At 53.8% G+C, this 15,238-nt stretch overlaps 6 protein-coding genes across 6 annotated transcripts; 2 read left to right on the top strand and 4 right to left on the bottom strand.

Annotated features, from left to right (window-relative positions):
• Window positions 1-505: 505 nt before the first annotated feature.
• Window positions 506-742, bottom strand: THITE_2056304 (uncharacterized protein; the record flags this gene model as incomplete). The annotated part of the gene is made up of 2 exons (XM_003656922.1): window positions 506-630; window positions 694-742. Coding segments are annotated over 2 exons (174 nt in total), but the record flags the coding sequence as incomplete, so codon positions are not given.
• Window positions 743-4,732: 3,990 nt separating this feature from the next.
• Window positions 4,733-6,753, bottom strand: THITE_2132087 (uncharacterized protein; the record flags this gene model as incomplete). The annotated part of the gene is made up of 7 exons (XM_003656921.1): window positions 4,733-5,217; window positions 5,274-5,289; window positions 5,430-5,443; window positions 5,550-5,589; window positions 5,640-5,714; window positions 6,185-6,340; window positions 6,382-6,753. 7 exons carry the CDS (start codon window positions 6,751-6,753, stop codon window positions 4,733-4,735), a joined length of 1,158 nt encoding a protein of 385 aa, XP_003656969.1.
• A 12-nt stretch (window positions 6,754-6,765) lies between these two features.
• Window positions 6,766-9,202, top strand: THITE_2122268 (uncharacterized protein). Its single transcript, XM_003656920.1, has 3 exons — window positions 6,766-7,167; window positions 7,225-7,541; window positions 7,602-9,202. The coding sequence occupies exons 1-3, from the start codon at window positions 7,067-7,069 to the stop codon at window positions 8,888-8,890; spliced, it is 1,707 nt and encodes a 568-aa protein (XP_003656968.1). The 5' UTR covers window positions 6,766-7,066; the 3' UTR covers window positions 8,891-9,202.
• A 484-nt stretch (window positions 9,203-9,686) lies between these two features.
• THITE_2055684 (glycosyltransferase family 69 protein) lies at window positions 9,687-10,895 on the bottom strand (the record flags this gene model as incomplete). The annotated part of the gene is made up of 1 exon (XM_003656919.1): window positions 9,687-10,895. The coding sequence occupies one exon, from the start codon at window positions 10,893-10,895 to the stop codon at window positions 9,687-9,689; it is 1,209 nt and encodes a 402-aa protein (XP_003656967.1).
• Window positions 10,896-11,799: 904 nt separating this feature from the next.
• THITE_2147420 (uncharacterized protein) lies at window positions 11,800-12,902 on the top strand (the record flags this gene model as incomplete). Its single annotated transcript, XM_003656918.1, has 2 exons — window positions 11,800-12,115; window positions 12,280-12,902. The coding sequence occupies 2 exons, from the start codon at window positions 11,800-11,802 to the stop codon at window positions 12,900-12,902; spliced, it is 939 nt and encodes a 312-aa protein (XP_003656966.1).
• A 75-nt stretch (window positions 12,903-12,977) lies between these two features.
• On the bottom strand, window positions 12,978-15,235 carry THITE_2122267 (uncharacterized protein). The gene is made up of 2 exons (XM_003656917.1): window positions 14,997-15,235; window positions 12,978-14,940 (listed from the first exon to the last, which is right to left on the bottom strand). Exons 1-2 carry the CDS (start codon window positions 15,123-15,125, stop codon window positions 13,267-13,269), a joined length of 1,803 nt encoding a protein of 600 aa, XP_003656965.1. The 5' UTR covers window positions 15,126-15,235; the 3' UTR covers window positions 12,978-13,266.
• Window positions 15,236-15,238: the final 3 nt, after the last annotated feature.

Below are 15,238 nucleotides of genomic sequence, written 5' to 3'. Positions count from 1 at the left end.
ATTGGACCTACCGTTTACTAATTGGATATAGCTAGGTGAAATACTTAAGGTTCTTATAGTCGGTTAGGATAGTAAAGGGGGCTACTACGCTCTAAAGCTTTGTCGACTAGGCCTTAAGATATAAGATAATAGCTAATAGCTCTTTGTTATAGATAGTATAGTTATATTTGGTAAAGCTTAGTTTTATAGAGTAGTAGGCTATAGGGTAAAGAACTTTATCCTCTCCCTACTAAGATAAGTATCTACTAAGTGCTATACTAGAATAGTCCGCTTCTATAATCGTCTCTCTCTTAGGATCCTATTAGGCGAGGATCGGCTCTGATATAAACGTAGCTTTAAGCGTATCGAAGGCGTCCTACTCCTCTTTGCCCTAGCGGAAGAGGACATTCTTATAGGTAAGGCGTATTAATAGGGCCGCCTTCTTAGAGAAGTTGGGGATAAAGTCGCAATAGAAATTAGCGAATCCTAGGAAGCTCTATACTCCTTAGACCTTGTAGAGTACCTCCTACTCACAGATAGCCTTAATCTTCTTAGGGTTAGGGCGGATATAGACCCTAGCTTCTACGATATACCCTAGGTACTTAACTTCCTTTACTACAAATATATATTTCTTAAGGTCTAGGTTAAGGCCTACGTCCCTCAGTCTTTAGAGAACTTCGTATACCTTCTTTATATAGTCCTTTTAGCTCCTACTTAAATATACTAAAACATCGTCAAGATATATCGTTATATAGTCTTCTAGCGTTAAACCAAAGGCATTGTTAATATATCTCTAGAACGTTATAGGAGTATCTACGAGCCTAAAGGGGTAGACTAGCTACTCGAATAGTCTAAACTTTATACGAAACGCTATAAGGTGCTTATCCCCTTCAACTATCTAGATATAGTAGAACATAGCCCTAACGTCTAGCTTTATAAGCCATTTGGCCTTAGCTAAGGACCGAAGAGTCTCCTTAATTAGGGGGAGCGGGTACTAGTCTTGCTTAGTAATTTTGTTTAAGGCTTAGTAGTCTATATAGAACCTCTATCCTCCTCCTAGCTTCTTTATAAGGAGGACTAGGGCAGCTACCAATAAGGAGTTTACTTAGATCTATCCTTTATCCAATAGGTCTATAACCTATTTCCAAATCTCTAGGAGATAGTCCCTTGGTATATTATACAAAGGTCCCTATAGAAGCTTAGGAGGTTTTCTATCTAGGCCTATCTTAAGACGGATATAATAGTTGGCCTTCCTTCGATAGGAGGGGAGGTCGTTCGCCTTCTTCTTATCGAAGAGGTTAGCGAAGTTATATAGCTCCTTTGGCAAGGCGACCTTTGGGTCTAGGTTAGTATTGGGCTAGGAGACGGCTACTCCTAGTATAGTAGTTATCTTATAGATATTAATAACGAGGAATATATCTTATACCCCTTTAAACTTCTTCCTTTATACCCTATAGGCTAAGCCTATAAATACCACGCCTATAATTAGGGTAGCGTTAGCTTCCTTCTATTATAAGGAGCACTTATATACCTATAGGCCGCTTTATAAATTGACGGTAAAGACCTTATTAGCTAGGTCTAGTACGATTTTATAGTAGTTTATCTAAGGGAGCCCCAATATAACGTTGTAGGCTAGCCCTAGTACTATATAGAATATAGTAGCATTGATCTACCTATTGATATCCATTGTAATATAGGCGATATATATAATTTTCTTTGTAATTTATACCCCCTTAACTACAATACCTAGGGTATAGGGAGTCGATAGACTTATTTGCTCAATCCTTAATCTTTAATATACTCTCTCGCTAATAGCTCTATAGCTCTAGTATCTACTATCTACTTATATATTTATAAAACTAGAGGAGTTTAGAAAAACAAAGATAAGAAAGAGGGGCTTATCTATTCTCTCTCTAATCTTTACGAACTCGTTTTATAAGTAGCTAGGTCCTTTCAGCCCCTATACGAGACTTTGTATAGGGGCTACTCTTTTCCCTTCTCCTCTTTAGAAGGAGAGTCCTCCTCTATCTATTCCTTAGCCTCCAATTTGTTGATATCAACCTAAGGAGCTAGTCTCTTAGCTAGGGCGAAAGGACAAATAGCTATAAAGTGGCCCTAGCACCTACAACGGATATAGGCTCTAGCCTATTAGCGTACTATATATACTTTATTACTTATTTACTTCGCCTATAGTATATTTATACTTCATTTTCCTCTATTCCGCTACTACTTTCTTCTACGACCCCTATTAGCTCCTCCCTAGGTTAGGGCAGTGTAGGTTGTATTGATCCTAGTTATCGGTATATCTCTATCTATATCCTTCTCTATATCTATATTGGGCCTAGGTCGCTTACCCTAGGACTACTAGTGTCGTTCCTCTAGATAGAGAGCCTCTAGGTCGATAGCGATCTCGTAGTACCTTATAACGGCTATAACGTAGTTGTTCTATAGGACCCCCTATCCTACTACAATGTACTTTAACTTTAGGGAAAGGCATTGTTATAGTCTAATAAGTTGTACCTCGTTGCTCTAATTGAGTCCTCTAGCCTTTAATAGCTTCGCTTTAAAATAAATAATAAAGGAGGAGAATAGCTCGTTGTCTCCTTAGCAGAGTATATCTAGCTCTATCAAAGCTATAACCTACTTATAGAGGTCTATATAGACTATCGTAAGATACTCGAGAAACGCTCCTAGGTCGTAGTTGTAGCTAGGTCCTTTTGATTTATAGAAGGCCACGACCTTGGCCTAGACCCCCTAGTTAAAGTTCCTCTAAATGAATATCTATTGGTTATAGAGACCTCTAATAAAGTCCTAGTCCACTACTAGGACGTATACTATTGTAGCCCTCTAGGTAGTAAAGAGCTCCTTTTTACCGTCGAAGGGTTGTCCTATAGAGAGGCGCTTCTACTACGTTTAGGGAGTTACTAGAGCTATAGTATTAGTCGTCGAAGCCTAGGCGTTTACTACTATAGGGGCGTTTATAGTCTAAGCTATAGTAATCTAGGCTATATAAAGTTCCTTAATAGTTATATTCTAACGTACAATTGTCTCCTATAAGAGTTGGAAGTATTTATAGACCTAATCTAGGTCTAGGACCTATAGGACGCCTAGGTTGTTTATAGTAGCGTCTAGCCTGCTCGGTGCCGACGTCGAAACGCCTAGTATACTACTCTCGTCTATACCTGAAAGTAATAGCTACTCCATTTATATGAAGGTAGTTGAACTGTAATGTACTAGCCTTATAGCGTTTATAGATAAGCGTACGATGTTCTATTCAACTACCTTAAGGAAAGGAAAAGGAGAAGTATAGGCTACGGTCCTTGTACGTAGAGTTTTCAGGGGCTCGGGGAGTGGGTTCGGGCCGACGTTATTCTGGGTGCGAGGTGGGCCCGCTATGGGTCCGCCCTGGGGCCGCCGCGGATCCTAGGCGTAGCCCCCACATACCCAGCCCGGGTACAGCCCGGTCCGTAACACTTAGGAAAGTTTTATATAGCCTTGAGGATAACGTCCTTCGTAAAGATACCTACTAAGACTTTTATTTCGCTACCTTTATTCCTTTCTCTTTACACTTCTATAGCTATATCTTTAGCTTCGTTATCTTCCTCTTATACGTCTGTCGCTATAGTAGTTGGTATAGGTATAAGTAGCTTATAGGGGGTATTGCTATATTAGACGTCTTTATCCACTTCGACGGATAGTAGAGGCGAGTCTACTTCGTTGTCCAAAAGTATAAGAGGCATCTAATAGTCGTTAAAAATCGCTATTTATATATAGCAATTGAGCTAATATATATATAGTTACATTCAATAGCTAGTTAGTTGGCGACGATATAGTTGTTAGTCGGTTCGTTGCGAAGGATCTAGGTTTTTAGTTTCTAGGCATAGCGATTCTACTTCTATACGTAGGTAGCTTCTATATATACGTTAGACTCGCTCTAATCGCCTAGGAAAAGCCTAGGAAAAGCCTAGAAAAGAGGTAACGGATTAGTAAATGCTTATAAATACGCCGCTAAGCCGAGCCGCAACGGATATACGTGGTTCTATAGGATGAATGTCGTATACGCTAGAAAAGGTGGGTGTGTAGGTGTGGAAAAAGTGGGTGGTTATAGAAAAAGTGGGTGGTTGTGGCACTGCCAAGAAAAAGGATTGAAATGGCTGTGCGTAGCCCGCGAAGCGGGCTGCCAACCCCTAGTGAGGGAGGATTGCTGTGCCCGTGGATGCGGCTTTCGTTCCGCTTGAAGGCGGTAGGGGTGTGAGAAGGAGTGAATGGCCAGGCGGCCTAGAGATGAAAAACAAACAGAATAGTTATACTTAGGTTTCGACAACAACTATGCTCGCCTTTGTCCTTGTCCCTGTTCCGGGGCGTTTCAACTGTTGTCGATCCATTCTCTTCTTAGCCGTGGCTTAGCCCTTCCTTGGCGAGCTGTTGTGGGCATGGTGTGGCTTTACCGTCTGCGCCCCTACTCGGATTCCACGTATTCATCACTGGCACTTTGCGCACTGGAGTACATAATGATCCAGGTGTTGAGACGACAACTATTTACTATTATTTAATCAAATGGGCGTCCCCTATCTCCTTTCCGACGGTGCCACCCCTGAGTCTCGTTGCTGGGTTTTCATCAAATCACTGTTGAGGAACAACATGCCGGCGAGCAAGAGAGACTTATGTGTCTCTCACGCTGCACCCGTGGTGCTGCTCTCCTCGACCGGGGCCTGCTCCCTGGGTTATTAAGTTTCGAAGACCTCTGTCAGAATCACTGCATGACTCCGTCCAACCCGACGCAAGGGCAGGTCGTGGGAGTAGCAGGAAAGCGGCGGTTTTCCAAAGAAAGCGCCCGATGTCCCAATCCTGTACCGCCAGAGAGGCTCAAGGTCACCTTCTCGCGGAAGGGAAAGCCCCAAGGTGACAATTGGCACAGTGTTCCCCCTTGAGGTCGCCGGCTGGGCCCCGTCCGGGGCGGGGCCGCTTCCTCTGATGGACCGAGAGCGGCTTTGGCAATGCTGATCCGCCTCCCTCGCCACGAGTCAGGTCCCAAACTCGGAACCGGCGTGAAGGACAGCGGGATCAGTTGCTGTGGCCCTTCGGAGTGGGGGCCGATGGCGGGAGGGAGATTTGGTGGCGCCGTGAATCGCCATCGGCGACTCGCAGCAATGTGGCACTTGAGATCGGGACTGAACTTGATTGAGACTCGCCTCGGCATCGACGTTAGGGCGGCTTTTACCCAGAAATTCAAACCGCCTGTCGCTTGTTTTGTAGCCTGACGAACAATCACAACTTGGTCTCGCTGACTTTACCTATCGACCAAAGAACCTGGAAATAAGGGAGGGCATAGTGCATAACACGACGACAAGTTACGCTCACGTTGTGACAGAATTGCCGTCTGCGTGCACCTGGCTTTTATCCTTGAAAGTGCTACGGATCCGTTTTTCGCCATCGACGCCAAGACTCACCGACTCGCCTTGCGCTGTCGGGGTCCGACAGATTAATTGCCCAGGCAACGATCTACTGCCAGTAGTAGTGATGGCGGGAAGAAGAAAACCCTGTGAACAAATGCTGCCATTGGCACACACTTAGCACTTGGAAATTGCTGACTGCACGCTGGATGAGGTGCTGCATTGTGTAGGTAAGCAATGTGTGTCCCCTTCTTGGGCAAAGTGAACCTGCCCGGAACTCGGCGACCGCTTGTGCTTGCTTTCGTAGGGCCGTAGGGTCCTGGGGACGAACCAGCTTGGAACCTGGAAAAGAGAGTAGCGTTAGCTGAAATCAGGGTCTTCCGCAGATTACTGTGGTAAGATTTAGGAATGACGAAGTATGGAGCAAGTTGGAAACCCGAGCGGAGAAGAAGCAGAAAACAGAAAACTTGGGCGTTTGAGGCAGGTGGCACTCATCCTGTGCAATGTGGGGTTGAAGGTTTCATACCAACATTGGAAGTCGTCTCCCCGCAGACCTGCGCAAGTGACGTGTCCTAACCTGGGAGGGACCTTGATATACGCAGTATGCACCTCAGATCAGGTACCTTCAGAAAAGCTAATATTTTCCACTTCTCCGGCCTCAAGCTGTCGCGCAATGCAGCTACGATTAACTGTTGTGTCCCTAAAGAGAACCTCGTTGAAGAGATTTCAGCGAAAACAGACCCATTTTGAACCCTCACACAAGGGTGTCGGCAAAGTACTCAAGGGCAGCCCTGACTCGCGTGGGACCTTACCTGGTAGGTAGAGGTAGGCAGTGTGACGACGTTGGCTCCACTGGGCGGACAAAACCCGGCGCTAGCGTAACCTCCCGAGTTCGTTTCCGCTGTTTTCCCGCGCCAAGCAGCCTCTTGCCTCCTTCCAGGTTCAGATCCGACAACCATCGGCCGTTTCTGCATTTCGAGAAGCATGCAGATCTCCTGTGCTACCCTACGTGCCGAACGCGCTCATGTGGTAGATGCGAGGTGTGATTGCTCGGCTGTTCGGCGAAAATGCCACGGACAGTCGGTTCTCTGTACCGCGGTTGAGGAGCGAAGTCCTCTTTGCCCTGGATCTGGACGTCAAGTCGCTCCCCGAATGAAGCCTCGGTCTGACGGTGCCGAAGCGACCCCAAGCTGCCGTTTCTGCAGCATCCACGGGATGACCTCACTCCCCGCCGCGGTGGGCCTCCCGGGCCCTGGGAGGGTCTGCCGTTGGGCGACAACTGCCGCGCGGCCCGCCTATGACCGTCGTATCTGGAGCACTCCGGCAGGGATAGGACTTGTGTCGCCGATGATCCCAATCCTGAAGCCGGGATTTGGCGCATGTTTGCACCGTCCCCCGCCGGAGCAAGATCGTCTAATGTTGCATTTTTGCCATCCAGGAACATGCATCCCACTTCGGAAATCAACCTCGGCCAACTCGTGCACATCTAAGAGGCGGAATCCTCTCAACTCCTCCCAAACCTTCCCCACGGTGGCTGATACCGCCCTGCGGCCACGGCTCCATCCGTTCCACCCTGCCCCTCTGTTGCACGAGACAGCCACGTCGTGGTCCTACTTAGGGACCCCTCTGTCCGCCTGTCGATTCGGGTCGGGGCTGTTGCCTCCCGACTTGTTCAACCTCTTCTGTTGTCGAAAATGACCCCTCCCACATTTATGGGCCTTTCGGGCAGGCCCCTCTCGCTAGTGATCTCAACTGTGTCGACAACGGCGTTCCTTCTCTTCGGATATGACCAAGGGCGAGTGTCCTCGCCGTCCTGCCCGCGTACTCGCCTTCGCTGACACTTCTCCGCTAGTGTGATGTCCGGCATTATCACCGCTCCCGCGTTCAACAATGTCTTCACGGCAACCAAGGACGATTCCACGATGCAGGGGCTTGTGACCGCCATCTATGAGCTTGGTTGTCTTGCAGGCGCGATGTTCATCCTCGGCGTCGGTGATATACTCGGCCGACGTCGAGCAATCATCCTGGGTGCCGTCACCATGTTCTTCGGAGTCATCATCCAGATCACGGCGTTCCCCGGAAAAAACCCTCTCGCGCAATTCATTTGCGGAAGAGTTGTAATGGGGGTCGGTAACGGCATCAACACGTCCACTGTTCCCACTTACCAAGGTGAGTAAGCCCAAGACGACCTGATCAGACGGGAGGAATTGCCGCGCTGACAGACGACAGCCGAGTGTAGCAAGACGAGCAACAGAGGTCTACTTATCTGCATCGAAGGCGGCACCATCGCCTTCGGCACCTTGATCGCCTACTGGCTGGAATACGGGGCGTCATTCGGGCCAGACGACCTCGTGTGGCGGTTTCCAATTGCCTTCCAGATCGTTTTTGCATTGTTCATCACCATTCCGATGCTCTTCCTCCCCGAGTCTCCGAGGTGGCTGCTGAGCCACCAGCGTGTGGAAGATGCCGACCGGGTCATCGCGGCCATCCGCGGATACGAGGTCGGGAGCGAGGACACAGTGCTGGAACGCAATGTCATCATCGACTCGCTGCGCGCCGCCGGTGGATACGGTCAGAAGAGCACGCCGCTCAAGACGCTCTTCACCGGCGGCAAGACGCAGCATCTCCGGCGTATGCTGCTCGGGGCCAGCTCGCAATTTATGCAGCAGATTGGTGGCTGCAACGCCGTCATCTACTACTTTCCAATTCTGTTCCAGCAGTCAATTCACCAGACCCACAACGTATCTCTCCTTCTGGGCGGCGTGAACATGATCGTCTACGCCATCTTCGCGACGACTTCCTGGTTTGTCATCGAGCGCGTCGGCCGCCGGCGCCTCTTCTTGATCGGCACGGTCGGCCAGTGCCTCAGCATGGTCCTGACCTTCGCCTGCCTGATCCCGAACAGGCCCATGCCGGCCCGCGGCGCCGCCGTCGGGCTCTTCACCTACATCGCCTTCTTCGGCGCCACGTGGCTGCCGCTGCCGTGGCTCTACCCGGCCGAGGTCAACCCGGTCAAGACGCGCGGCAAGGCCAACGCGGTCAGCACGTGCGTCAACTGGCTCTTCAACTTCCTCGTCGTCATGGTCACGCCCATCATGGTTACTAACATTAGATGGGGGACCTACCTCTTCTTCGCCGCCATCAACGCCTGCTTCATCCCCGTCATCTACTTCTTCTACCCCGAGACGGCCCGCCGCTCGCTCGAGGAGATCGACATCATCTTCGCCAAGGGCCACGTCGAGAACATGTCGTACGTGAAGGCCTCCAAGGAGCTGCCGCACCTCCAGCCGGCCGAGATCGAGGAGTATGCGATGCACTATGGCCTCGTTGACGTCGCTGCCGGGGTCGGCGTTGACGTCGCTGCCGGAGTCGGCGGCGGCCGGGACGCGCGCGACGAGGAGGAGAAGGCCGGCGTCAGCAGCGGCTCGTCGAACCGCAGCAATGCGGTGATTGTCAACGAGCGCGTCGTCGAGGCCGGCTTGGGAGATGGGCTGAACATGTCTTCGGATCGCGACTAATCACCGGGTTGGCGGTTTGGTGGCCCTGGAAGAGATGGCCTGGATAGGCTTCAGGGGCTGGCGGCTTCAGTGGGGAAGTTGTCGATTCGGGGTTCCCGTTGCAGTGCGACGCTAGAAGGGATACGGGCGGTCTTGTGCATATCGGTGCATCATCATCATGGTAGAGCAGGATGCCCCCGAGATGGCTGATTTTCATAGAGGTGACATAGACGGTTGGAAAACAAAGACGCGGGTTTTGATGTCTTTCAGCACTATCTTTAACAACTTCCGGCAAATGACATCTTCTTGCTCATCCATCCGAGCTCTCGAAGTCCTCGGCTCTCTCCGGGCTTGGCAATACCGGTTACGATCGCCATATAGCCGTTATTTGTCAGGGCAAACCTTCTGCCAGGCCATCGGATTGACATGAGATTGAAATTCCTGCCCCAGAAGCGATGCTGGCCGAGGAGCTAGTCCTCAGTGTTCGGGTTGAGCGGGCCATCGCCGACCATTCCCGCGGAGACCTTAGGAATGCTTTGAGCGCGGCCAGGAGATCGCCATCCTGCCGGTCCGAGAACGAAGCTGAATTGATCCAGTCACACTCGCCGATAAATACGCCAAGAGACCGTCGGCTGTTGGAATCTCGGGATACATGGGCGGAAAGGTTCTCCAATAATGCCACAAGGAGAGGAGACCCCATGGAATATGGGAATAATAGCGATGGTCCCGGCGTGTTGCTCAAATGTTCGGTGTTATTCTACGCCGAAGCCACATAGCGTCCAGGTCCCACTCAACCTGAACCTGTTTACCCTGTCCTTTAAACCAGTGTCTCGTTCCAAGGTCGCCAAGTTTGATCATTAAAAGTTGGCATGCACTTGACCAGGTCTGGTGGCGGCAGCCACTCAATCCTGAAATCGTCGTCCTCTTCGGCAGCCGCCTGCGAAGCAAACCCCTTAAGCTTCTTGATTTCCCGCCCCCTCTCGACCGAGTACTCCAGATTGACGCTCGGGACGACCATGATCTTGCCGTACCCATGAAACCAAAGATCCTTGCAAAAGAGCTGCGGCTCGCCCTGGTGGCACTCGCCGCGGTCGGCGCGCGCCGCGCGGAACGCGACCTTGCGCTCGAGCAGCGGCCGCGCGGAGAAGGCGACGGCGCCGTTCCAGCAGGTAAACACCTGGAACGGCGCGCGGCGCGCCAGGCGGGCCCGCGCGACCGGCTCGTTCCAGAAGAGATCCGCCGCGCGCGCCCAGCTGACCGTGTCCGGGGGCACGTCGAAGAAGAGGTCGCCGTTGATGGCGCGCGCCACGTACACGTCGTAGAAGATGGCCGGATCGGCGCCCGTCCAGTCCAGCGCGCAGGCCATGTCGGCGCCCTGCCGCGCGCGCTGGTGCGCCAGCTCGAGGATGTCGTCGGCGCAGATGGCCACGTCGTTGATGAAGAGCACGGTGGTAGGCGCGTCGTCGTTGTCTCCATTGTGTGTGGCGGCGGTGTTGGTAGAAGGAGGGCCTGTAGAGGCGGCGCCGCCTCTAAGGAGCGGCGCGAGGGCCAGGTTCCGTAGCGTAGCGAGCGACGAGAAGCGGTCGTTGCCCTCGGCGAGCGGGTCGATCGTATTATGGAGGGTGAAGTAGGTTTGGATACCCAATCTAGCAAGCTCGGGCTCGAGGGCAGCAATGACTTCGGCAGTGCCATCGGGGGAGTTGCCTTCGACGATGGAGAGGGCGCAGTGCGCGGGGCCGAGGAAACGGATTGCTTCGAGAATGCTCCCGAGGAGCTGCGGGAGGAGAGAGAGGCAGTTGCGGAGGTTGAGCGCGAAGAAATAGCGAGGTAGCGAAGGCGATGGACCTGAACCTGTCGTGGCCTGGAGATGAGCGTATCGCGCCGCATTGGGACGGGGGCAATCGACTTTGGGGATACGGGCATCGACGGGGTTGAGAATGGCGCGGACAAAGGCCGTCAAGTTCTCTGAAGAGAGAATGGCTGGAAGTGCTGCAGTCAGATATGGGAGGCCCGGATGCTGGGGCATGCTTGCTGACAGGACAACATACCGTCTGGTGATACTAAGACTTCCAGGGAATCGAGAGCACCACGGTGGCCCCCGTGGATCGGGTCCGGCGTACCGAAGCGAAGCTGTAGAAAATACACTGCAAGAAGGGTCAAGGCGGCGACTTGCGCCAAAATGATCACGCTGAATCTGGGGCGGAGCATGGCGGACAGGCAAATCCTCCAGATTGTTCAGAGGGCCCTGCGCCGTCGAGAGCCAGCGCGCCTGCAGTCCTCGGGCTTCTCTTTACCATCGCGAGGGGCTGGAAGTTGGCAGCGGCCATGGAGAACCACAATGGCCATGCAACAACTGCTACCAACAATCTGAACCTGGGAGCCCCTGCAGTACCTAAAAGCGGGCCGCGTAAAGATAACAGAAGTGTGGAAGCGTGGCTATCCGCGCATCGCGAGGTTGTGAGCCAATGGAATTGCGTGTGCTGCCGCCGGAACACACAACCTAGGTACTGTGTGACACAAGGGACAAAGGGCCCCTTCATCAAGGAAGGACACAGTACGAGATACAACGAGGGACAATGACTTCCATCGCACCCGTCCAGCAGAGGCTCATACCGGCCAGGTATTATTGCCGAAAAGTTAGGTACCGACAGTGCAGCTCATGTCACACCTAGCGAGATTTGGATGGCACAAAACGGGAGATACGTTGCAACCAGTGTTTTAAGAACACCAGAAGCTCAGATGGGGTAAGAGAGCCTTAAACAAGACCTCTGCGCACTTGCCTGGCTGATTTAACTCCTCTTTGCGTTCCTCATGTCGTGTTGCTCGACTTCCACCCATTCACGGGTTGCCTTGTCGTTCATTGGACTCACTGGACACAGTGACGCTGGCTAGTCCTTTATTTTACATCTTATATCGCGCCCATGTTCAACATGTCTTCCAGTGTCATTGTGCGCCTTGCAACCTTTACGACGGCCCTCATGTCTCCAGTACATGTGACAGCCCTTGCGCTCGTTACTGCTGCTCCTGCCTTTCCCACACCACACCGCTTCCTCGGCAGAGACGTTAGCACAATACTGTCGACATGCGGGTTCCTGAACGGCGATCCATCCCGCCCGTGGGTCGCCCCAGCCGGCTACGACTGCCGGGTCGACACGCAGCATGGCATCTGGGGCTTCTGCCCGACCACCGTCATCTCAGCAACCGATTGCGGACTCGGCGCCTTCTGCTTCGACGCCGGGCCGTGCAGTACAGGGTGTGGTCGAACCAGCCTGCGGGACAACCCCCAAGTCACAACATGGACATGGGAGGTGTATGCTTCTCTCTCTACGTCCGTTGCAGTGTGATTTTCATTTGCACGGGACGCTCGCTTATCTTGCCGGCAACAATACGAAGTCCCGACCTCGGGGCAGGCGATACGCCCGACCAGACCATGTATTCGACGGCCACTTTGATCTTTGGCCCTGATCAGTCCTACGACTACGTGGACTGCGCTCGGACCGCGGGCACGGCAACTTACTTTGTCTCTCCGAGGGATGCCGCCACGGCGGCCTCCACATTGTCGCCACCAACTTCAGCGGGACAGCTCAGTTCCTCATCCGCTTCCCCAGAGTCGACCGTGTCGTCACCGGCTCGGAGCACCGCTGCGTCGACATCTCTGGCATCTGCCGCAGCGTCCGGATCCAGGAACACCGACAGCAGCGCCAACCAGCCAGCGGAAACAGGAGCTAACGGCAGCAGCAACAACACGCCCGCAATTGTCGGAGGAGTCATCGGTGGACTGGCGCTCATCGTATTCTGCGTCATTGCGGTCGTGTACATCCTGCGGCGGCACAGCTCAGCTCCCCAACAGAGTGTGCAACACACCCCGGGGAGAATCTCGCCCGGCGCCGACGTGAAAAGCCCTGCAGCTGGATGGGGCCCGACAGAGTTGCCGGCAGGGGGTGAACGGACACCGGCTGAGTTGGCCGCGTATAATTCGAACCTTGCGCCCACGGTGCTTTCTGTAGAGCTACCTGCCGGCTATGGGCGGTGAAGCTGAAGCATCTAATACAGAAACTCACCAAACCACGGCAGTTCAATAACATAGGCTTTCCTTTCCTGCTGGGTGGTAATGGCGCTGTATTGGTAGCAGGAGCATCCTTGGGAGAAAACCCACGTACGCGCCACAATTGTTGCGCGAGTTTACAAACGGAGACGTCCACGTTCGGTATGTTTGCTATTTCGCGGTTGTTATGCAGTCCAAGACGAGCCATTCGGTACGACTGAGGGAGTACAGAGAAGGTGGATTAGCCTCTTGGAATAACCTGACACTGTTGCTCGCGACTTGGACCGTACAAAGGGAAGAGAAGGCGAATAACATGATGACGCAACAAGGGCAAGGAGAAAGCCAACGCCCCCTACTTCTCCTCCTTGCCCCTTATATGCTGGCCGTGGAACCCGAAGGCCACCGCGAATCCACACTCAGCTCTCCCGAGCTCCGTCATGGTCTTAGCATCGAGACACACGAGATAGCTGCTCCTCTGGAATCCGTCAAGCACGACGCTGAGCAGAACCCCATCGTCCTCCTCGGACTCGACCCGTTGGCCGTCCTCACCCACGCCGGGACGCGCAATGAAGATGGCCTCGCCGGGGCTGTGGCCGACCCCGCCGGACCAGCTCACCACCTGCCGGGTGTGCGTGTCGACTTTCGCGATGGAGTCGAACAGGGTGCTCAGGCCGCGGTTGATCAGGCAGTAGACGTAGCGGTGCTTCCGGCACGCGTAGGCCGGGTTGATGGTGGGCATGTCGCCGGCGTGGGGGCCGGCGATCTCGAACTCCAGCTCCGCCGCTGGAACCGAGGACCATGTCGGGCTGTGGCCCTCCTGCGCCTGAAACTCGGCACTGCGGAGCCTGTACCTCGCCAGGTGCAGCTGCTGCCGCTTGCCGGCGGTCTTCGGATCGGTCCAGAACTCCTTCGCGCTGTCCCCGTGGTTGAGGAGTATACGGTAGTACATAGCCCGAATAATATCTGTCGAGGGATACTTGACGAGGTCGCAGAGCAGGTCGCCGTTGTCGTCCTCGAACGCGTTGACCGAGTGGAAGAAGAAGGCGGCGGGCGAGCGGAACACGCCGACCAGGCCGCCCCTCCCGCGGCGCCGCCGGTCGACGACGAACCACTTGCACGGCTCGGTCTCGTCGAACGGCTTGAGGCCGCCCAGCAGGCTGCCCTCCCAGGAGGCGCGGAGGCCGTCGAACTGCGACACCGGGATGCAGAGCACGACGTAGTTGCGCGTCAGGAAGAAGCTGTGGATGTACGCCGGCTTCTCCTTGATGGTGGCCAGGATGGTCGTCTCTCCCGTCGCGGCGCTGACCTGGAAGATGCGATAGGTGGCCGAGAGAGCCACGTCTATGTTGACGCCGAAGTAGTCGTTGGTCTCCGGGTCTACCATGGCGTGCGCGGGACCGACGGCGCCTTTGAGGTCGGGATGGAGACGTTTAGGGTGCAGCGGCCCGCGCGGTTCCATGGTCTCGGGGTCGATCTCGGAAAGCCAAGCTGTGTCAGTGCCGAGGAACACTGGACCGGGGCTGGCTCGATGTCCTTGGCTGCGGTTCGGGACGGCGGTTTCCCTGGCTTTGGCGAGTCTCTGTAGTGGCACCCCGGCTTGGACCGTGACGGGATAGTTGTCCAGGCGCTTATTTCGGTGGTGGAAATTGCTCATGAACTTTGAGAACAATCCCAGGCACGGGTCGCTGCGTTGGCCGAACGAGATGGCGGGGAACCTCCCCGCAGCTTTGATGTCCTTGACGATGGCGTCCGACTGGAAACGAGAAGAGTACCGCACCCGGACTTGGGTGGCTTCCGAGACGCCATCGCGGGTGCCGTCGCCAGTCGTCTTGTCTGTGAAGATCTCGAACCTGTGAGTGTGGGCGAGCCCGTCAAACCAGTGATCGATATGGAAAGCCCCCGACTTCGTATCGTCGACGGTGCGCACGCCAGGGCCTGTCCGGTACAGGATGCCGGCGGCCCAGACCGGTATGTGACCTTGAACCGTCAGCTCGATGGGCCCTCGATGCTCAGTCAGGCCCTCAAACTGATTGCGAAATCTCAGTCTCACGGTCAGCCCGCAGTATCTCGGGAACTGCTCACCCCCGCTTCATTTGGCCATTCTCGGAATTTCTCTGCCGCCCAGTTCCTGCCAGCACTCGCGGTGTCGGCCGCCTCATCCGCAGCCGTGCGCAGGGTCGTGACGGCGTTGGCGGCTGAAGCGGACGCCATGATGCCCGCAATGTCTCGTGTGGGATATTCGCTCCTGGAGGGAATGATGCTCGTCTTATGGCCTCTTGGGGTACGTCTTCCGGAAGAACATCCTACCCCCTCCCATAAGCGTG

Source organism: Thermothielavioides terrestris, chromosome 5 (genome assembly GCF_000226115.1).
Source record: "Thermothielavioides terrestris NRRL 8126 chromosome 5, complete sequence".
Classification (NCBI taxonomy): domain Eukaryota; kingdom Fungi; phylum Ascomycota; class Sordariomycetes; order Sordariales; family Chaetomiaceae; genus Thermothielavioides; species Thermothielavioides terrestris.
This window is presented reverse-complemented; position numbering and strand designations above follow the sequence as displayed.